Raw genomic sequence first — 23650 nt, 5'->3', positions numbered from 1 at the left:
GATTTCCGCTGCTGGGAGGGTATAAGGGAAAGTGGGTGTGTGCCGCAAAGAGATGGGAGGAGAGGTGTATTTCTTCCTTGTAACATGTTAATGTTAGTTGTAACTTAGTGAACCAATATTTCTATCTCCTGTTCGCTGAACCTTCTTTTTCTTTTCCTCGAATCACCCATGGTGGCAGTAACATGCAGGCATTTTCTACCTTCTTTTAACGGCCTGCTAATTAACACTAAAGGGCGGAGTAAGGCGCTGATTGCCCGACGAGGATTTGGTTTGATAAATACCACGCAAAATGCGGAAATACACTGTGCGCTATTTGCGGTTGGGCAAAGGCACAGATTAAGCTGCGGTCGCAATGTTAGTAAATGAGGCCCTCAGTGTGCTTAGAGTGATACACTATGTTACACGGTGCTAGATTATATGTAGTTGGACTTCTTAAATTCCAAAATATCTCGACAGAGTTTAAGATGTTAAGGAAAAGGAGAAATGGGTCAAATTAAGTATGAGGATACTGTACTGTGGATATGTTTGCTCATAATATTTTATTTTATTAATTTGTTGGGCTTTTCTCTAAAGCAGAAATGTTGCGGGCAGCCATTTTCCTAAAGTTAGCCTCTTGGCTTGCAATACTTCTGAGTGGGTTGGTGAGACTTGAACCTACGTGTTATCTGACGCAACGCATTCCCAAACGTTTCCCACTTCTATAAAAGCAGTGTCGACACCATCAGCCTTTTCTGTCCAGTGTTGGTGTGTCTCCTACTTACTTTTACACCCAGAAAAATCCCATCTCAGTAACGACTATACATGAAACTACACTAAACTCTACTCTTCATGAAAGATCCTCCCCTTACAGGTCTATATTAGATCTGGGGTGGGGAGGGAACAAGGCAGAACAGCACATATTCAACTCTCTGTTGCTAGCTAACAGGTTTGGCAAAACTCAATGTCATACACATCGTTTGAATATTTTAGTGAGGTGTGGTTACAAATTTGAGAAGAGGTTTTGTGTGCGTGTGTGTGTGTACTGCCTGCAGCGCTGTCCGATTTCCTGCCACTTCAAGCGGGTTGCCTGAATGAGATCCAGCAGATCTCGGCTTTAGGGATTTAGATCAAAGTTACGCACTACCTCTTTTCTCTCATGCTGTCCTTCCCTCCCTCCCCTTCTCCTACATACATTTTTACTTACTTGCTTGATCGCCAATAAACACCCTCTTTTAAAATATCTCCATAAATTCAGATAACTTTTCATGAAAATACCACACACCCCCTGGAGGTAAGGTATAGCTGTGTCATTTCCAGCAGGCTGTCGCGCACACATTCAGCCTCACATCTCACACTTGACTTCCCACGGTGGACTCGCTACCTCCACTAATAAACACCCTCTCCACAGTTGGCACACAGGGTGGAACTGCGCCAGCCTGCCAGAGTTCCAGCAGCCCCGCGGGCACACCACCAGACATCTCCAAGGTGTGAAAGCCAGCCTGGGAGACTGGCCTAGATAGAGCATGCCTTCTCACAGTTGGGTGGAATCAGAGCAGACTCCCACACATCCTCACAACTTCAAGGCCAATTACAATTTTTCTGCAAGAGGACAGAACTCTGGGTACTCACCTATTCCTGTTCCTGCATTACCTCATGGAACATTTCACCAGACTAATTTGCACCATTTTTTATACACCTGGCTGGTGAAATGTCTCTCAACACAAATCCAATTCTTCCTCCTCAGTATGAATACGGTGTTTATAGCTATTGTGATGTACCCAGAGTTAAAACATGTACAGTTCCCTTCCTCATTTAACCATCAAGCTGAAGCATGTAAACCTCAAAAGGGATAATTGTTTTAGTTCATGAGGCACAGTTATAGAGTTATTTTTATGTCTTTGTCCCTAAGAATTACAAATCACTAAGATGTGCCCCAAAGTTACTCCCCTAAAGTTGTATTATCTTAGCCTTCCTTGTGTTAGCCTTTTTCTTCAGTTTTGTCCATGTGTTATCTGAATGATATGGACTGCAGAGGGTTTATTATATAAAAATGCCCATTAGCTCCTCAGGAGTAATCTGTCAAAGAGACAGAAGGTTCAGGTAGAAGAGCTATCAGATGTGACTCAGCCCTTATCAGAAGGACATTAGGCTCCCATTACAAGCTAGCACATGGCCTAGACAGATGCTATCCACTCTGATGGCTGTGACTCAGACAGCTCAACAAGTTTTCAAGGACCTGTCTGTTTACGAGCTAATTACGCTAATAGTGTTAGCAAGTAGCTAGCCAATAGAGCTAAGCTAATTGTGTGACCTCAGAGAATCTTTATGGGCTAATGCAGGTCATTGAGCTCTGAAGGTTCTCAAACGCAATTTTGCATATATTTACTCTAGACTCTGGATACTGTTGCAGCACTGATATTATTTACACTCCACAGAGAGGGTTAGAGATGCTCTATGTCGCTAATCATTTCTGTTTCCAATGATTTACAACTCTATAAATTCTCTCTTCTTTTCTTGCAGGTGTATCTATCTTGCCACTCTCCGAGCCTGTCTGTCTGCCAGCCTGTCTCTGTGTCTGACACCGGTCAGAACATTGTGTGTCCAGCCTTGATGAGGAGACCAACCACCCTCCTCACTGCACCTCACACACACACATTCTGCCCCCCAAAGTCACCATACACCAAAGACTCACAGCTCTGCTTAGTACCAGCAGACATCACACTGTCCCCATCTCAGGCTCTGCCCCCCCGGGGCCCCCAGGGCCACAGACCCTCGTTAACGCTCACAGAGAGAGCAGGCGCTCTGCTCACCACCAATAGAGCGCTTGTAAGGTCATTAAATGTCTCGCTTATCAGCAAATGATCTTCTTTAAGAGATCTCTTACGGTATGTTCTACTGTGGATTGAGTGGGCACTAGAGGATAAGAGGGTTTCCAAGATCTGTAAATGAAGAGTTTCATTACAGCTGAAATGGAAGAGGAATTGGGATGAGCTGATTAGCTGGGGACTGTGGTTTGAGAAGGGGTTTTGCTAAGAGCTTATTCAAGCTATCACATTCCCTTGTTTCTTGTACTGAAGGACAACCTGGAGGACCATTATGAAGTGATTGGGTTTTTAGGGTATCCAGTGTACAATGATCTAGGATAGACAAAAATGACTCGAGCCAAGTTACATGAAATCTCTGCTTTTCCATCTTGTTTTTTGATTTGAATAAAGTGTCCACTCTTACAATATATATTGTATATCACCAGACTGAGAGAATCAAGGCTTGTTTCTGACTGGCTCCTGAGTAGTTACTCCACCACTATAACGTGCCAGCCAACACATTTCTGCAGCACTGCAGTGCACACCAATGTGATACAAAGGAAACAGGGAAAATAGCTGCCCATTTATTTACTGTAAAGGGAAAATTCACCTTAAAATCTAAAATACTTATGTTTCATTTATCCATTGAAAAATATGCTATTTATCCATGTACATTGTTTTGGTGTGACGTGGCCGAGTTTGGATATAGTTAAAATTGTGTTTGCGTCATTTTGGGGAGTCAGATGGCTGAGCGGTGAGGGAGTTGGGATAGTAATCAGAAGGTTGCCGGATCGAGTCCCCGCCGTGTCAAATGACGTTGTGTCCTTGGGCAAGGCACTTCACCCTACTTGCCTCGGGGGGAATGTCCCTGTACTTACTGTAAGTCGCTCTGGATAAGAGCGTCTGCTAAATGTAAATGTAAATTTTTACATTTGAAGAGGTCTGTCATTAACCATTGATCCTTTAATAATAATTAAAGATTACAACTAATGATTACCTTATGACTCTTATACTGTCTTGAATGTTCTGAATATAATAAACAATGTTTGATCTATATCCTGCTATATTAGCTCATGAGAAATGAGACCTCCCATATTGTGATACTATTTAACTGCCTTCATTCCTGTATTCTTTGTCCAGTCCTTTGAGATTCTCAGCTTGAGTGTATCAGACACCTGCACCTTACATATATGTAATAAATACTTTGATTTAGTCTTTAACTTGTATTTGGCAACTGACTTCATTGACTTGGTACTTTCACAGCAATAGGGTAAAACAAGAGACTTTTCACATTCTCACATTCAATCATATATATTCAACTATTTTACCTCTTTGCGTTGAATACATAATGTAGGCACTCTGTTTATAAGATGTTTCAACAGTGAGAATGAGAAATGACATAAATAGCCTACACAGCCAAGCTAGGGGTGCATGCACATGCACACACACACGAGAACAGAGTATACACACATGCAGCTACATACTGAGAAAAGGAAATACAAACAAACTGACTCATTGCTACACACACAAACACGCACATGAACACACACACACACAGAAAGTCTCTGTGCTGGTAGAGATGGGCCACTGATCGTTTTTTATCATTGACACATTGACATTATATCTTCATTCATCAGTGTTATCTATCATCATATGGTCCTCTGACACCATGCAACAGAAGGCATCTTTGATACGTGTCCCCACATACTAACACCACACACCCCAGACAGCTGTCCAGCCGGCTATCTCAAGCAGTCAAACAGCCAAAGAAACAGACTAGCTAAAACATGTCTGTCTTGATGGTTTAGCTGTCCCTAGAATTGAAAGAAATATGCTTCAAGTACAGTTGAAGGGTTATATATTTGCTTATATTACACTAACCCTAACACCCTCTAGATTCAGTCAGGCTGCCACCTCATACAGTCATGTATACACCTCATGTATATACTACATACAGTTTATACATAATACTCTGGTGCACTTGATTCGTCTAACACACTGCTGCAGTTAAATCAGTGGATCAATCGTGACGAATTGTTGATTCAGATCTTACAGAGATACACTATGTTTAAATCTCAGTCGCTGTTTGTCTCTCTTGTGATAGCTGGTTTCTGAACAGCTACTCAGCATAATGAATGATCTGTCCATCTGTTTCCACACCAGAACGACATACTGTACTCTGAACAAGACTATCTGTACACCCCAGAACGACATGCTGTACTCTGAACAGGACTATCTGAGTTCTGACTTTACTTCAGAGACTCAGTTAGGTTTAGGCACAATGGCCTCCTATCACCTGTGTCTATCAGTTCCATTTGACATCATACAGAGTTAATCCTACCTGTAATCCTATTGTAATTACAACAGTGACAAGGTTAAGTAGGATCATGTGGCACTTACTTTCCGTCCTATGAGATTGGCAATAATATAATCGCCAAATTAAGGAAAATCTTATTGAGCAAGCTAAAATGAAAATACTGATTGACAAAGAAGATCTAAAGATATATCACCACTTTTAAATGGTTATATTGTTATTGTTTCACTGATGGAAAGCAGCCTATTTCAGAATATCACTCACCCAAAAGGGATTTGTTCTGATATAACAAGCTGTTTATCTTCACTAGCTGGCCAGAGAGAGAGACCACAAGACATTCTAGACATTAGAGTTATTGGGTTTTCATTGAAAAGTTACACACAGTCCATAAACATACAGTGTAAACCAGGTGTGAGGGTGTAAGGTGCAGGTAAGTAGAGACAGGAAAGAGAACAGGCATGACAGGTGTGATAGGACAAGAGAGAGGACAGGTGTGATAGGACAGGTGTGATAGGACAGGTGTGACAGAACAGGTGTGAAAGCACAGGTGCATAGCCTGGTCCGGACCCTGTCACACAGTACACCTTCACAAAACAAAACCACGGAGAAACAAGAGGCAAGGTTTGAATTCCTGTCTAATTTGATTGACTGCCACTGATAGTGACAGTGTTTCTGTCAACAGCGTCATCCCAGCCTCCTCAGCCCTCCAGTAGGATGGGATCATGGCTAATGTCTTGCAATATTTATCCAATTTAACCTCCCTCCTTAGATTAACTGATTTCATGAAGATTGTTTTTCTGGCTCTTAAACAACCCCTCGGCCAGCCCTTGTGTACTTCTAATCAAATCCATCTCACGATCTGAACACTTTGTTGCTGTTTTCTCTTCCCTTCTCCCCCTCCTTCTCATTTCCCGCCCCCATTCTCCAGTTCTGTCCTCTCTTCTGCTCCCTCCCTCGTCTCAGCTGCTCTCAGGTCATGATTCCCTGTCTCCTCTGACAGTAGCTTTAATGAAGGAAGCAGTAATCGCTGCCAAATTACTATAATTACCCCCGTGACAGGTCCAGATGCATCCCTACTCAGAAAGCGTAGGAGCAAAGGAGAGGGAGGGAGGGAGGGAGGGAGGGAGGGAGGGAGGGAGGGAGGGAGGGAGGGAGGGAGGGAGGGAGGGAGGGAGGGAGGGAGGGAGGGAGGGAGGGAGGGAGGGAGGGAGGGAAGGAAGGAAGGAGGGAGGGAGGGAGGGTCACAATATTACACCAGATACCGACATTGCAAGAGAAAGAGTAGATCAAAGTCTCTTGACGCGTTTTGACATTTTCCCATGCTGATTTTTGTTGCGTTCACTCAGATAAATCAATTATATTTAATGTATTATATATTAACCTTTTAGGAATCCTGTTAAATTGGCCTGAAAACGCTTAAACAGCATACCCAAAGTAATTGGAAAGCTGTTCTTCAACCATTTGGAGTACATGCATGGTCTCTTTTGAAAGCTGACACTAAAGTTATTTCCCTTGTTGTCAGGACCCCTGTCAGCCCTACTGGTGTTGAGTAATAGAAGCTTGAACACAAGGAAAGTGAAAGTTTCTATTTCCGCCTATATTATGTTTTGAAAACAGAGGCCTGAAGAGGCCTAGAGGTGGTAGGTATTAGCTGGAGGACAGAATTGGACCACAGCTTGAAGCTTTACCCAATTCAAATCAAAAGTCAAACACAATACCACAATATATTCATATTTTACACATGTTTTTATGAGAGTACATCCAGGCGTTTTCTAAAAGGGCCTTTTTGAGACTCCAGAATGACCCTTTGTAACCAAGGTCAAATTCTTCGGATAAAAAGGTATTCTTTTTCATAATTGTTATCTCTAATAGAACTCTTGGGAGTTTTTCTGGGAGTTTTTCCTTGTCTTCCTTGAGGGTTTAGGTTGGTTAAGGGGCAGTTCTATGGGCGTATGTGAAGCCCTCTGTGACATGCCTGCGTGTAAAAAGGGCTATACAAATAAATTTGATTTGATTCTAATGAAAGGTGGTACTTAGAACTATCATATATAATAGCTAAATCCCTCATTAGTAGTACTGAAACACAAAAACTGAAGCATGAACACATTGGAGATCTTTACCTGACGCACAGACCTAGTTGGCTTTAGAGGGCTATCAACGGGGAATGGAAGCTCCTAGGAAAAGTGTAGCGGCCATTTCAAGACTATCCACTCCTACGTACTACGAACCACATCTCCTCCTATGACCGATAGTGCGGGAGAGACTGAAATAAAAGTTATTGGCGAAGGAAGAATGAAGCAACAAGATCGTGGCTGTGTGGATATAATTCAGTGTTTGGACAACTACTCTACATGGTTAGATACTTTGGACCTTTGGGAATGTAAGCAGATTAGGTTTTGATGGGTTGTGTGCATACCTGGAACATTCCAAAGTAATGGTAGGTAAGTAAAAAAAAGTATCTGGCTTTGTTGAAAGAACGGTCACCGGACAAAGATGTTGACTGTACTTGCTGTTGCGACTTGATTTTGAATTAATTTATTCCAATGGAGGCACAAGAATCGTAGCTTTCCAATGATGTACAACATGTGTAGAAGTTTAAAAAAAAATATTTGTTAACATTTAGTGTATGCGTGCATGTGCGTATGTGTGCATGTGTATGAGTGTGCGCGTGCGGGAAGAGAGAGAGAGCCTAAACTAACTCTCTGACAGAGCTGACACTTGATTCAGACAGGGCAGAGACTTGATTCAGACAGGGCAGAGACTTGATTCAGACAGGGCAGAGACTTGATTCAGACAGGGCAGAGACTTGATTCAGACAGGGCTGAGACTTGATTCAGACAGGGCTGAGACTTGATTCTAATCTGGCCTAGATCTGTGGAGCCATCTGATAGAAGCACTGCTTCTCATATGCCGTGCATAAATCTGTATGCTAATGTAGGAGCAGGCGTTTAGCTTGGGAATTAAATCAAAGAGCTGTATCGATGTGCAAGGATGAAATGAGCCCAGGAAATCTCATCCTTCTCATCTCTCTCTTCCACTGGTTCCTTCTTTCTCTCTCCATGTACAGTAACTAACTACAGGAGTCGATGTGTACAGCAGTGTCTGAGCTTCTGAAACATTTCAATTAATCACACTTCAACGCCAACGGTGCTCCAATTAGTGTTAGAGCAATGAAAACCAAGTTTCAACTTACTTCCGTATTGATCAAAAGAGGAATGCACGTATGTCATTGGGTACTCCCTTTTTCAATTAGTTTGAACTTTGACCCAATGCTCATGACCCAGGCGACCTGGCCGTCTTCTCAGCTTTCACCCCGGGATGGTTGGGGTCTCTCAGAACTCTGAAGGCCACTACCATTTCTCATCATTATGACCTCCACTGGAGACCTACAGGCTGGGCTGTGTGGCACTACAGAGACATGACATAAACATTGTTACAGGGCTCAGTCTCACCCTGACCCCCACAGGATACAACTTGACTAATCAAAGTAGGGAATCTGTTATCCCTGTTCATGTTCTGAAGCCCATCTCAAGGCCCCTCCACATCTGTCCCAGACTGACCACCTGCCATGCCTACCCTTCTAAGCATGCTAACCCTGCTAACCCTGTTAACCCTGCTAACCATGCTAACCCTGCTAACCTTGCTAACCATGTTAACCCTGCTAACTATGCTAACCCTGCTAACCCTGCTAACCATGCTAACCCTGCTAACCATGCTAACCCTGCTAGCCATGCTAACCCTGCTGTCACTGGGAGCAGAGCTAGTACTAGTAATAGAGCTAGCAGAGTACTACTGTGTGTGCGTGTGTATGCGTGTGTTTGCACGCGTGCGGAAGCAGAGCTTGAGTGTATGTATGTGTGTGTGTGTGTGTGTATGTGATGAGGAAGCAGAGCTTGTGTATGTGTGTGGGCGGGTGTGAGTGAGGGTGTGTGTGTGTGTGTGCTTGAGAGAAAGAGAAGAAAGGGAGCCCCAGACACTGGTACAATAAAAATGATATTACTGCTCTGCCAGCTGTGGGAGAAAGTATTAATATTACTGCTCTGCCAGCTGTGGGACAATGTATTAATATTACTGCTCTGCCAGCTGTGGGAGAATGTATTAATATTACTGCTTTGCCAGCTGTGGGACAATGTATTAATATTACTGCTTTGCCAGCTGTGGGACAATGTATTAATATTACTGCTCTGCCAGCTGTGGGACAATGTATTCACGAACCAAAATGAGCAATGGAGTTCCACAAAGAGCATTAGGAGAAGTGTGTGACACCTACAATGGCTGAAATAAAAAGGTTATGGGCAACACTTTAGAATAATGGTCCGTTGTTAATGAGTAGGTATGCAGAAAGTAATAGGCAGTTCTACATTAACACTGAATTTAATACTATTAACTAATATGGAACCAAGATTAACTAAGCAGTAAGTAATAGCGAATTTAGTACAAAGGTAGATCCTTGGTAGGTGTTTGATTATTACTAAATAAATATATCCTCATTGAGAACTACTTGTGAACTATGACCAATTAAGAAAGAATAACCAATGAATTACTAATCACAAGTGTAATGTCTAAAAAGTGAACAATTGTGTTTTTTTTACTCTTAACATGGTCATAACATTTCAAAAGCTTGTGCCTGAAATGAGTTCTTTGTGGAAACCAGTTTATGAATATTAACTTTATAACATGCCACTGTATGATTATGGGACACGTCCCCCCAAATATTTGATCATACTGTATGATTATGCAGGCAATTTCGATGTGTCTGCTATTAGGTCTTTCTGCAGCTCAGAACATATCAAATCACGACCGGTCCATTTTCAAATCCAGTTGACATGGCTTACTGACACCTATATGTCCTGAATCCATGTCATGTTTTCCCTAAACCTATACTGGTGCAACGCCAATGAGTGAGTTAGGAGCGCAAAATCATTTGGCAGTGGCACATTTTTATGGATGGTAAGTATCCAGTGTTTGGCTAACATACGTCAACAACGACTGGGTGAATTTCACTAGAATTTTGAATTGTATAATAAGTGCAAATTTGGAATTGTAGAATTAGTGCAATTTTGATTGCAATACTAAACAGTTTGTATGAGGGACTTTTTACAAGCTAGTCGACAGCTGGAGCCTGGCTATACAGCTGGCAACAACTGTAGCTTGCGTTTTGGGCCATGTTCCTGTTCTCTGAATTGGGTTATCTAGCAAGTTATTTTACAGTCCTACCATTTGCTCTCTTCATCATTTTTATTCCTTTGGAATTGCGTTGCTGTTGTATTTTGCAGTAGTGGCCCATGCTAGACCCGTGAGTAGTGAGTTGGCCTATACGTTGATTTGGGTTAGCCATGTACTTACTTATTACTTATTTAGCCATTACGTTTGACTCAGTTTATCATCACAGTTTGTTAAATGTGTTGAATGTTTCATTCCAAAATACAGAATTTTTGTTTAAATGCTAGGTTTCATTAGCCTGACGTTGTCATACTCATAATTCTAGTCAGAATATGAGTCTGATAACTCTCCGTTGGGCTGTGAGTATGGGGCGTGTTTCAACCAAACTCGTAAAACAGATGCCTCTTTGCTCAATTGGATAGACCTACAACCAATCAGAGCAACGTAATATGTTGTTTGTTGAAAACAATTTCAACCCAAGCACTCTTTGGTGACGTGGTTGACTACGTTACTGTTGATCATCTGTCCATCATCGTATAAAGCCCGCCCTGACAATTTCATTGGTCCGAACAGCTCCTGTTCGGGTATAGTTTTCCCGCAACCAAGCTACTCCAGACCCAACTTCCTGACCAAATTTTTTGGTAGGCGGGGATAAATTGGGCTGGCAGCCAGGCTAAGGTTTCATGATTGTGCCAAACAAAGAATGTTTAATTCAGACATATTTTACCAAATGCTTTATTCTTGCATGCCCATGTGCATTTTTGCATTATGTAGGATTTTCTTTTACGATTTCATGGAAATCTTCCAGTGCATATAATTTATTTTTTAATTATCCAATCACTGCAGTTGTTTTATGTTGTAGATCTTGTGAGGTGACATGTTAGTGAGGTGTTAACATGTTTTTCACTTTGAAATAATGGTCCAGATTGCAGTTACTGCGGGATGACAAGGTAACTCTTGAGTAATTAGTGAAGAGTTAACATGTTTGTCACTTTAAAATAATGGTCCACATCACAAGTAGTTACTGCAGGATTACAAGGTAACGCTTGAGTAATTAGTGATGAGTTAACATGTTTGTCACTTTAAAATAATGGTCCACATCTCAAGTAGCTCCTGCAGGATGACAAGGTAACGCTTGAGTAAATAGTGAGGAGTTATACTGGTTTTCACAAGTAACAGGCCTATAATAAGTCTAATTTTATATTTGACACATACGGTACAGGCATACATTTCTGTGAGGCACTAGTGATATTCTAACAAACATTGTAATCTGGAAGATGTGGTTTTGCTACATAAATGCAGGATGCAATTTGTTTTTGACAAGAGAACATCAATGTTTATATTCATATCCTAAAGAGAAGTCCTCCTCAGGCGGCTACTGTAACATAAAGGTAGGTCTTTAGAGTCTGAAACATTGAACTGACACTCAAGAGCTCATAATAGTACACTAATCCAATCATGAGAGTGTCAGCATCCCTTCCTAATTATTACAAATGTTAAACAAATTATCACTATTTGTATTATACCATGTTTAAGTTTGAAATAAACAGAGAACACACGTCCATCCTTTTGGTAAGAGTAGTCAAAATCTCAACCTAACGTATTTGGGGGGATATAATATTCATAAACTGGTTTTCATAAAGAACCCATTTGAGGCACAAGCTTCTGAAAAGTTATGACCATGTTAAGAGGAAAACAACCAAATTGTTCACTTTTTAGACATGTTACTTCAGTGATTAGTAATTAATTGGTTATTCTTTCTTAATTGGTCATAGTTCACAAGAAGATACATTTATATAGTAATAACCAAATACCTACCAAGGAACTACCATTTGTTGTAAATGAGCTATTACTTACTGCTTAGTTAATCTTGGTTTCATATTAGTTAATAGTATTACATTTGGTGTTAATGTAGAACTACCTATTACTTCCTGCATAGCTACTTGTTAACAACGGACCATTATTCTAAAGTGTTACCGGTTATTGACAGAAACAAATGATACAAACTTTATATGATTATCTGCCACCCACACCAGCACACTAACTTCACACATCTTGCATTCAACTCCCGAGAGTTATACTGTCAGACCGGTCCACTCAATACACGGTGCGTTGCCCACTCAATGTATCGCACGTATCGACCATTGGCCTACTTGGAAAAATACCCATACACTTAATATTATTTTGGATGATTACAAAGAAATGACATCATGTTTCATTTCTTACGTTGAAATTCCGAAATCCATAAGAACACATTTCAGAAGACACTTCAGAACATTTTCGAAAAATAGGCACCATGAGTGTGAATACAGATTGCGAGGACAAGTATAAATCTCAGTCAGTGATTGGAGGCTACTAAAGGTCTTAGAGCAAAATACATTATCAAGCTGTGTAATACGGAATAGTATGAGATGCTAGCGATGTCAGAGGAAAGGCCGGTTAGTGATAGAATTGGGCCGATATTTTGGATCATCCCAACCCCGTCGGCCCACCAGGGATTCCCCCAGTATCCCTGATGACCAGTCCGCCCCTGCACACAGAGTACACACTTACACGCTTCTTTACCCATCATTATAGACTAAATACATCCACCTTCACTGAACTAAATATTTCTTGGTCTAAAAACGTACGAGTTAAGTAGTTCCAAATTAAACGTCATTCAAGCAAAGTGACTACAAATGATCTTTTATTTAACTGAAATCATACTATCCCAACCCTGCGTAAAAACAAATATATAGCCGCACAAGTGAATACTCTTGTGAGGGGCACAGAACAAAGGAAAAAATAACGACCGTATACCGAATCAAAGCACTCCCATCCTTTTAAAAAGCACAATTTTGGCATAGTGTTCAATAATGCAAAACCTGGCTTGTTGAAACTCAAAATAAACTGTGCAGGCTTGCAAGGCAGAGTTCACCATCAGAAACGAGGAGAGAGTAGCTGAAGAATCTGGCCTTCAATACTAAACATCCCTCAATAGACACAAATGGAAAAAATCCTCCTAAGCCTTTGAGTACATTTTTTGTGCGTGCATTTTTGTGCTGACTAAAAACGAGATGTTGTAGCAATCATGATGAATGGCGCTCGGATATAATTCAGGGACATGGCTGTGCAAATTCTGTAACATTTTTATATCTAACATGTAATCTTTTCATCACTTTTAAAAGACATGTCCATGACAAGAGCAAAGCGAAGACATTTGCACGTGTAAGACCATACGCAGGGCCTGCCCTGACCATACAACACAAATGATAAAGAGAACCCTGCCACTGTTCACTGTAGCCTCCTCTCTCACTCACCCCTGCTCCTCTCTCACTCACCCCTGCTCCTCTCTCACTCACCCCTGCTCCTCTCTCACACACCCCTGCTCCTCTCTCACTCACCCCTGCTCCTCTCTCACTCACCCCTGCTCCTCTCTCACTCACCCCTGCTCCTCTCTCACTCACCCCTGCTCCTCTCTCACACACCCCTGCTCCTCTCTCACTCACCCCTGCTCCTGTCTCACTCACCCCTGCTCCTCTCTCACTCACCCCTGCTCCTCTCTCACACACCCCTGCTCCTCTCTCACACACCCCTGCTCCTCTCTCACTCACCCCTGCTTCTCTCTCACTCAACCCTGCTCCTCTCTCACACACCCCTGCTCTCCCGCACTGCGGGTGCACCCCAGCGCAGGCCCCCTGTTCTGCGACGGACCGTCTGTTTAGATTTAACCGTTGACAGTCTTTTTCATGATCAAATTGGAGGTATGGATACCTACATTTTTATTTAAGAGCGCGTGAAATACAAACAATGGATTAGGCTACTTATGCGCATTAATAAGTGACAACCAAAGTTATAAACCTTTCGCATATAATGGTGGTGGCATTAAAATATTTATAACTATCAACAATAACATGACAAGTGTTACACTTGCAGCTATATCCAACTGTTAGGGCAGTGCCTGCATCCGACCTAAATCTCAAATGACTACACGTCCCTCGTAAAACATAGACTATTGTGAGAATCGCGCAGAAGTTAAAAGTAGTTTCATGCCTTAAATGTTTTTTTTGCTTTTCAAAAATCTCAACTGTGCCAAAAGCAAACACCAGTTCTCTTGGATGAAAGGACCACAGCTCAATACATGACGAGATCACTTCTAAAGTAACAGGTTTGAAAACTTTTGTACTTTTCCTAGAATAGTTTACGGGATCAGCATGAGTGCCACCACTGTCTTCGTAACACTCACCTGCACGAGACGGTAATCTCCACCTTGGTGGCGGGGATATTCCCCGTGATGGGGTCGAACTCGTACACAGAGGCCATGTCCTCCAGCTTGTCCATAACGTCCCCCTCCATGAGTGCAAGGGCGAGCGCGCGTGGAGGCTCCGGACTGATCCGTGACTCGCACAGCCTGGCCCCTGTTGAGCGCGTGGTGTCCCCGGTGACTCGCGAGACCAGATCAGAGATCTTTCGGCCCCCGGTCCAACCGGGAGATCCAGCCACCTCAAAAACTTTGGGGGAAGAGAGAAAGAGAGAAAGGGGAGAAAAAAAGAGTAAAGGAATTCAAGACGACCCGACTATCGCGTCTTCGAATTGAAGAAGCGCACTTGGCAAACTGTAGGCTAGCGTATGAAATCAGACGGGCGCGCCCACCTGAACCTGCCGGCTAGAACGGAACCAGAGCCCACAGAAAACCGCCGATCACTTCAGAACAGTGACCTGTAATCAACTGATCAATAACGTTTCATTCCAGTGGCAGCAGCAGCAGCAGCAGCAGCAGCTTGCAGGAACGACGCCGCCTTTGTGCGCAGAGCGAAGCGTATGGAGAGAAAAAGGCTGTCAAGGCTCTCCACCCACTCCCACACACATTAAATACGAATGTTAACCCCCCTTCTCGTGCTAGGGTTTGTAGTCTACAACCATAACGCTTGGAGTTGACACGCGCCGATAAGCATTTGGTCAGAGTTGGTCAAGATGCATCATGGAATGCATAGCTAGACATCCGTTTTGATAGAAGGGCGTGTATGCGCCTTATGCCCAAATTCACTAGCCAATATAGACATGAACTAATGATAATAAAAGTTAATTATCTATCGGCCATGTAGGCTATTTAATCTGTTGCTGTCTTTCAATAGCCAGGAAATAATGACAACCTATAGGGTCCTTATTTATTTATTAGTCAATCCACTGTTTGATCGGTAGAAACATTTAATGTATTTAATAGCAGTTAGCCGTCAACTGGCATCGGAGCAACTGTGTTTGCACCCGCCGCAGCATCTCGGCACCGCTCGCTCAGCCCCCGCTAGCGGCACATCCAACCACACCCCTGAAGACTGACATTTGGGGAAGGTATACAAAGATCTGCGAAGTAAGAATGCAGCTTCTGTAGCGGGACCGGGCACCTTGCATGCAACCATGAGACTATGGTGTTTGATTTGCATGCAAACAGTGATCCTGCCATGCATGCAAACAAACAGGTATATTATATGTCGCTGGTATTTATCAGCACCAAGTTCTCCATGTTACTTTACAACTCCCCTATCTTCCTCATAACACACACACACAGACACACACCGTCAGATTGTCAGTGAAGTTTCACCTGTAGTTGTAGCAGATAGGAAGGTTTATTTTAAATAAGTAGGCTATGCAGTGGCGGAGCCAGATGTTGTAAACATTAGAGGTTTAGCCCCAACCGAGGACCAAGGTTTGATGTGAGCTTAGATCGGAACTTCCACATGCGAGAGCGCTTTTTTTGCATTAATTTGAAAGCAAATTTGAGCTTTATGTAATATAAACATTACGTTGGACTATTGTTATATTTGCCTAAAATTACATCCCACATTTTTACCTAAAAGATTCGTGGCTCAACCCCCAAAGCCAACCCCCTCCCCTCAAGTTAAAGTAAAGAAGTGTGGGCTCTGACATATAAGTAAAACGTTTCCATTACTACAACTGTTTTAGTGTCAAGCAGGTAACTGGACCTCACATCATATTGATAGCTTACATTAATACAATAATTCTTTTTGACTGCGACAATTTCGAAGAAGCTCCCTCATATGGGCCATGGGTGATCAGGAATGTCTATATTCTCAGTCATGTCGACATTGCTAACTTCCTCTGTCTCATCCATCTTTTATTAAAACAATTCTACCTTTCAAAAGTAATTTCTTAAATATTTTTACTAAAATATTTGTACAACCATTCAAGAGTTTTTTAAAAAAAAATAATAATAATCCACACACAGTGAAAGGAGAGAGGATGAAAGGTGAGAGGAGAACAGAGAAGCTTATAACAGAGTTAAGTAAAGCAGAGCAGAAAAATAATTTCACTTATATTTTTCCCCCCAAAAAAATCACAAGTATTTTAGACAAAAAAAAAATCACAAATATTTTGGACAATAACATTCAAAAGGTCGAAAATATATGTCTTTTTTTATTTCAAAAATAGTTTTGCATCATTGATGAGTCATCATCAATTTTTTATCATCATCAATTACTCATCAATGATGCAAGACTATTTTAGAACAAAATCGAAAAAAAAAATTCAACCTTTCAAAACTTTTTGTCCATATTTTTATCAGGACACAAGGACACACAGGACACAATTTATAGAAAATATTTTTTAGACCTTTCCATTTTATTTTATTTTACAACTTTCAAAAAAACATTAAACCTTTCATTTTTTTCACCTTTCAAAAATACTTTTTTCACCTTTCATTTTATTTTGTTGTTGCAAATTTACTTAAAAAAAATTTGGAACTATAAATGAATCGTATGGGGCCCGTGTTCCTCACAACGCACAGTGGCCCAGCAGGTGGTCAATCAGTGTGTCCCCCTCCCACCCCCAACTAATGACGAATGAGCGGGTACAGGAAACTGCCCCCTCCTCTGTTCCTTCCATTCTTTTGCTCTTCTTCCTGCAATCTAATTGCCACATTTCTGTTCACTTGCGTCATGCCCCCTGAAAATAACGCTGTGTTGTTGAGTAATTAAGCAAAACAGACTCTCAGGGACACAGACAACGAGGTCCGGACTCAGGGAGTTGAGTAGTGGTGGCAAAGGTCAAGAAAACCATTGGTATTTTTATCATCTCCTGCGTCGGTGCACACTAATTTACTGAACATTACCATTCAAATGATCTCGAAGATCTGTTGTTGTCACTTCATTCCCTCAGGATGTCCAATTACATTTAGTCTTTTAGCAGACGCTCTTATCCAGAGCGACTTACAGTAAGTACAGGGACATTTCCCCTGAGGCAAGTAGGGTGAAGTGCCTTGCCCAAGGACACAACATTAGGGAGGACAGACCAAAAATTTCCTATCAGTTTTGCTCCGTTTTTCTTTCAATTCCGTATGTAACCTAACGTAACTTAAATTTTATCCGAAGTCAGATTTCAGTTACCTCTATTAGTTTTCTCACAAATCCAGTTTTTAGGCGTGATTTTAGGTAATTTTTTGAAACGTTCCACCGCTTTAAGCCTTGAGTTTTGTGGCACCGAGAAGCTGTAAGCTTCCCTTTAAGAACGCCATTGTTCTACGTCACAGAGCTCTGCTTCTAGCCAGCGCGGGAAATATGACTTGCATTTGTCATTTAGCAGATGCTATTATCAGATTATCTGCTCTTATCCAGACTTACATTCTTTGTACATTGCGAGCTAATGGGGTGTCCAGTACTTCGCTATAAATAATTATGTTAAATCGAGACCACGAATATGCAAATGTTTGTCACGTTTAGCATTACTGCTGTAATGTAAATTGGGCCACTTGGGGGTGTATTTAACATTGAACAGGGTTTTTGTGTGTGCTTGTTGAGACATTGCCCATTATTTTCAAATACCTTGATTTGAACACGTCTGTTTGTTTATGATGGAAAAAAAGTATACACTAATTGTATTATAAATAATATACTTTATTTATAGGGATATGAAACTTATGGTCCAAAATGTAGTCATTGCCTGTGAAAAAAACCTACAGGTTGATAGCTCTCAGGCAGCTCTCTTGGGCACCTCTGCATCCATGGTGAAGGTTCAGGGGAGCAACTTGTATCTATTACTTCTATACTAGCTAGACAGTTTGGCTTAACAGGGAATCACCCCATTACAGGGCCCCCTGTCTCATATCACCAAACTGTTTTACTTTTAATCCTACCTGTATCTACTTTTATAGACATACTCCGTTTTAATATTGCAAAGCTAAGTCTGTCCTTGCCGCACAGGCCCACTTGATCAGACAACCAAATGCTAAAACCAAACAAATACTACTAGTACTTACCCAATGCAGCTATCAGATATTATGGCAGACCATTTGGCTTAACAGGGAGTCACCCCCTACTGGGGCCCCCTGTCTCATATCACAAAATGGTCCATCATGAATATCCTCAAGCTACCACAAAGCCTGAATATTACATACCAATAGCTAAATGACACACTGCAAAGCTAAGTCTGTCAGTGCCGCACAGGCCCACTTGATCAGACAACACAATGCTAAAACCAAACAAATGACTACTTACCCAATACAGTCTGAATATTACATACCCATTGCAAGACTACAAACCTATTTATAAATCCTTTCACAGATGTCCGAGCTGAGGCGAGAACTTCAGCTCTTCTATCTGGATCTAACCCTGACAACCATTCCCAGGACCTATTCTTCTTAAACATGACCATACCCTCTAATGCTATTTTACTTGCCCTGAACTTTGATCTAATCAAATAATCAAATATCACAAAATCCCTCTCGCATGAAACATTTGTTTTGGGCACTGATCTGAGGACATGATACTGATCTTCAGACACATCATCATACCGTCCTTGTTCCAAGTGGTCCGCTACCAACCTACAGCAAACTTTCACTAAACTAGCAAATACAAGTTCTAGAACTTGTTGAGTCATAGCATCAAACTCCTCTGACGTTGACTCCAACAACTTATCTAAGATGGGTCCTCTGTGGATGTCTACATCCTCAAACAGAGTGACCCTTCATAAACTGCCTGCTGTCTGCCTGCCACTCGCTAAGCTTATAACAAGCGTTCTACACCTATCATTCATCGCTAATACATGTTCAGTAGGCAGGGCTGCCCATATATGGGAAAACTTTCTGGGGCCCTGCCGTGGTGGGGCCACGCCGCGATGCCAGCAATAATCATGTTCGTCCCAAAATATTTTAAGAAATTATAACCAATTTTATTTTGAACTGAAATACTCACGATTAGGGTCTACTTAAAAAAAGCAAACATAAACATTGTATTGTTGACTTAACCGGTGAAGTCAACGAGTGGTGCGAACGCAGGGTTGGACCAAGTGTTGATTATTAAACAGAGTCAGGGTACAGGACAGACTACACAACATAACGCTAGACCAAGTTAGCCGCTAGATAATGGTTGTTGTTGCTTGCTCTCCAGTCAACTTCAAAAGATGCTCCCAGCCAGGCTGCAGAGACCATCGATATATCTATGGCAGAGACGAGCAGCAGTAGTCACGTTGCTAGCCAAGAGGAAGCTAGTTTGAGCAAAGCTGACACTGAGAAAGCGCATGTTCTGCATTGCTCATTGCTCTGAGGATATTCTGCACTTTACCTTAACCAATTCACTGTGGCAGGAGGAGAAAGGTCCTTAAGTAAACTCAAAGTCTTGCGCTCCACAATGAGCCAGGAGAGGCTCAATCACAATACTTGCCATTGAGTGTGAAATGGCTAAACAAATTGACTTTAAACACATTATAAAAGACTTTGCATCCAGAAAGAAAAGGAAGATAGCTGTATAATAGGCAAAGATGAAGGCAGGTAAATTGCATTTTATACTAGAAAATGTGGTGTGAGTGTAGCAGATCTCAGTATGTCAAATTCTTATTTTTATGTGTGTGTGTCTGGCCCGGCACCACACAAGTTGTTAAGGCCTCTCAGTTATATTTATTAAACTTTATGTTTAAGTTTTATGTATAAAGATGTATTTGTTTTTCTATAATGTAGCACCCATCGCTGAGTAAGTATCTCTCTGTTTACATATGTTTAATGTAGAGAGAGAGAGCACACACGTACATGCGTTAATATAAGTAGCCTAAAGACCTATTAGGGGGGGCTCATTCACTGGACCTTTTCAGGGGTCCAGCCATTTCTATGGGCGGCCCTGCCAGTAGGCCTACAGTATTTGGTCATTTAAATTGGTCATTTTGTCCGGTAAAGTTACATCTTTTCAATGCTTGTGGAGTTTAAAGTCATTTTTAATTATATTAAACGTTACAAGGTGCGCTGGCATTTGAAATACTAATGTGTGACAAAGCGTGATAATGTCGATCATGATCCCATTTGTTAATGTTTCTAATGGTAATTTACCACAAACCCTAAGACTATTTGGATCTAAAATGATACCTAAACTTTTGCAAGTGGCCATGTGTTGCTCCCCCTCACCTGTGAATGCAATTTCAGTAGTTCTTGTCTTTTTATCTGCCATAGAATTTCCTGTCTTGCAAAATTGATTGCTGGAAAAAAAGAATATTCGCGCTTTTTTTTAAAATAGATTTGCATTTCCTGACAGACAAAAGGGTAATGATTGGTTCCGATTGGTGCTACGTGACAACAACATTTGCATATCACGACCATGAATCATTTCGATAGAAACTTCTTTTTTTTTAAATCACCAAGAGAGTGGTTTTTATATCATCAATGTTTGTTTTTTGTTATGCACACTGAAAAGATGCATGTAAAGTGTCAAAAATATTTATCTTTCAAACCAGTAACCATGACCGATACTTACATCCACATACGGGTATATATAATAAGGCTAGTAGTACACTAATACTGTTAATCAATTGATGTGAGCATTGGAAGCAGCCTAGCATGAGTCAAGCGCGGGAGTTCTAGAGGCTCAAAACGTCTGACGTCACAGGTTTCTGAAAGACTCATTCAGGGAGCCAAAACACAAAATGTATGTCTTTCGATTTTCTTTAAAATTTGACTGATGACGTCTTTCTACGTAACCTTGCTTTCCAGGAAGTATCAGGGTGGTGCCGACATGTGGGAAAAAGTTACAAGGGAAAAACCAACCTTTTTCTCGATAGAACGTTCAGATTTCAATGCATTCCTATGGGATTTTCAGCAACATGTCTTCAACTTGATTTTTCTCAAAATGTATATGTTTTAAAATTGACTAAATATACCTTATTTTGAAGAAAACAACCTACTCTTTCATTTAAGATATGTCTCCCGGTGGTGCCGACCTTCTATGAAAGGTAGCCAAAGCAGCAAAAAGTATAAACATTATTTTCACACACTTCCTCAATATGTATTGCAACCAACATTTGATAGCATTAAGGGGTAAGTGTCTACATGTTAACTGGCATGTTTGTTTTTAAAATCTCGATAGTAGTCGCTAGTTATAGAGCTAAGAAAAGGACGTGGACCTTAAAATTCCGGTGCCAGAATTCTCAGTGGCGTTCTTAGCTACATTCAGGCTAACTTAGCATTCGATTTAATGCGTTTGCCACCGGCGTTCCACAGTATTTGACAGTTGGTTAGCCTAGGCCAAAAATGACGCGTTCTATTGTCCTCCCTAACAACATCATTTGGCACGGCCGGATTACTAGACAGATTCCCTAACCGCTCAGCCTTCTGACTCCCTGCAATTAATTGTGACCATTGAACTGATATATGAATCGTATTGTCAGTGCATACCGTCCTGAGTATGTTACATTTACATTTAGTCATTTAGCAGACGCTCTTATCCAGAACGACTTACAGTAAGTACAGGGACATTCCCCCCGAGGCAAGTAGGGTGAAGTGCCTTGCCCAAGGACACAACGTAATTTGGCTTAGCGGGGAATCGCGGGGAATTGTAAGTCGCTCTGGATAACATATTCATTGAACACGTTCATTTTTATGAGAACGATGAACTGAACAAAACTTAATGACAAATAATGAATTGAACGGTGAACACGTTCATATTATCGGAGGTCTAGCTAAAACGTTACGGAATGTTTTCCTTCTCTTAAGGACTGACGCTGTCTAAAACGAATGCTTGCACCATGTAGTTGCTCAGTGCTCGTAAAATGTTTGCTATGTAGACTAACCTAAACTAACTAACTCGTCTTCGCACTACGTTACCCATGATTCATTCCACACACATGTAGACCAAACAAGCAACGCTAGGTTGCTAGGTAACGGAAGCTAACTAAAGCTGGCTAGGTTCCATTTCGGATATTTAACTCGGTTGGGAGCGTCGGAAATATTTAGAACTTACAATATAGGCACCATGACCATGTGAATGCATAAATGTCACAAATGAAATGACACAAATGACATAGGCTATATGACATCACCTTAACAAAATTGCAAAATACAAATGTAAACAAATCTTTTTTGTGCAATTTAGTCCAGTGCTTCTGTGGCTTTCAGTGGTTGTTTATGTGGCTTGTCCATATATTAAAGCAATAAATATAACAAATAATACATTATTTATATAGCCACATATTAAAATAAGAAAATAAAGACACATTTACGTTTCGGCATGGCTGCTGTTATAAACAATGCAACTAGTGGAGGCGGAAAGGTGCTCAGTGTTGCCAGATTGGAAATGCCGAAGTATCGTAGCTACCAAAGGCTCAATTCAAATTTAAATTTTAATTATCCTATTTGGAGGATAATGATCGTGCATCTGGCAACACTTCTTGCTTGCGCAAGAAGGTGGGACGTAAGGGAGATACACTTGTCAAAACTTGTAAAGGCGTAATTAATAGTTTGTTAAAGACATGTAGGTTATATGGTACGGTGGTCAAGACCCAGACAAACACAAACATCCAACGAGACGAACTCCCAGACGTTTTTGAAAACCCTGCCGGACGCATTTTTAGGTCTTGAAAAGAGGACATGTCCGGGTAAAAGAGGACGTCTGGCCACCCTATGTGTTAAAAAACAAGTTAAGTCTTTAATTTGCAATTTCCGCATTGAAACTATGAAATGAACTGAACTATGAACGCGTTCAGAATTTAAATGGTGAACTATGAACGTGAACGATTCATATTGACTTGTATGAACTGAACTATGAACCCGTTCAGAATTTAAATGGTGAACTATGAACGTGAACGATTCATATTGACTTGTATGAACTGAACTTTGAACGAGTTCATGAGAGGTATGAACGTGCACAACACTGCAGTGCCTACAGTGCCTACAGTACCTGCAGTACCTGCAGTACCTGCAGTACCTACAGTACCTGCAGTACCTGCATTACCTGTAGTACCTACAGTACCTACAGTACCTGCATTACCTGCAGTGCCTACAGTACCTACAGTACCTACAGTACCTACAGTACCTGCATTACCTGCAGTGCCTACAGTACCTACAGTACCTACAGTACCTGCAGTACCTGCATTACCTGCAGTACCTGCAGTGCCTAAAGTACCTGCAGTACTTGTAGTGCCT

General features: G+C 41.3%; 1 protein-coding gene across 3 annotated transcripts in view; it reads right to left on the bottom strand.

Moving 5' to 3' along the window:
* Positions 1 to 15090, bottom strand: part of cpne5b (copine Vb) — a 104919-nt gene extending 89829 nt beyond the window's left edge. For 2 of the 3 annotated variants that reach the window (XM_047025984.1, XM_047025985.1), the window contains exon 1: positions 14486 to 14772. In XM_047025984.1, the coding sequence (XP_046881940.1) occupies positions 14486 to 14595 (110 nt within the window). In that variant the 5' untranslated portion in view covers positions 14596 to 14772. Of the gene's footprint in view, positions 1 to 14485; positions 14773 to 14892 lie in introns of those variants that run through there. The other variant, XM_047025983.1, reaches the window with a different exon arrangement.
* Positions 15091 to 23650: the final 8560 nt, after the last annotated feature.

This window comes from Hypomesus transpacificus, chromosome 9, assembly GCF_021917145.1.
Source record: "Hypomesus transpacificus isolate Combined female chromosome 9, fHypTra1, whole genome shotgun sequence".
Lineage (NCBI taxonomy): Eukaryota > Metazoa > Chordata > Actinopteri > Osmeriformes > Osmeridae > Hypomesus > Hypomesus transpacificus.
This window is presented reverse-complemented; position numbering and strand designations above follow the sequence as displayed.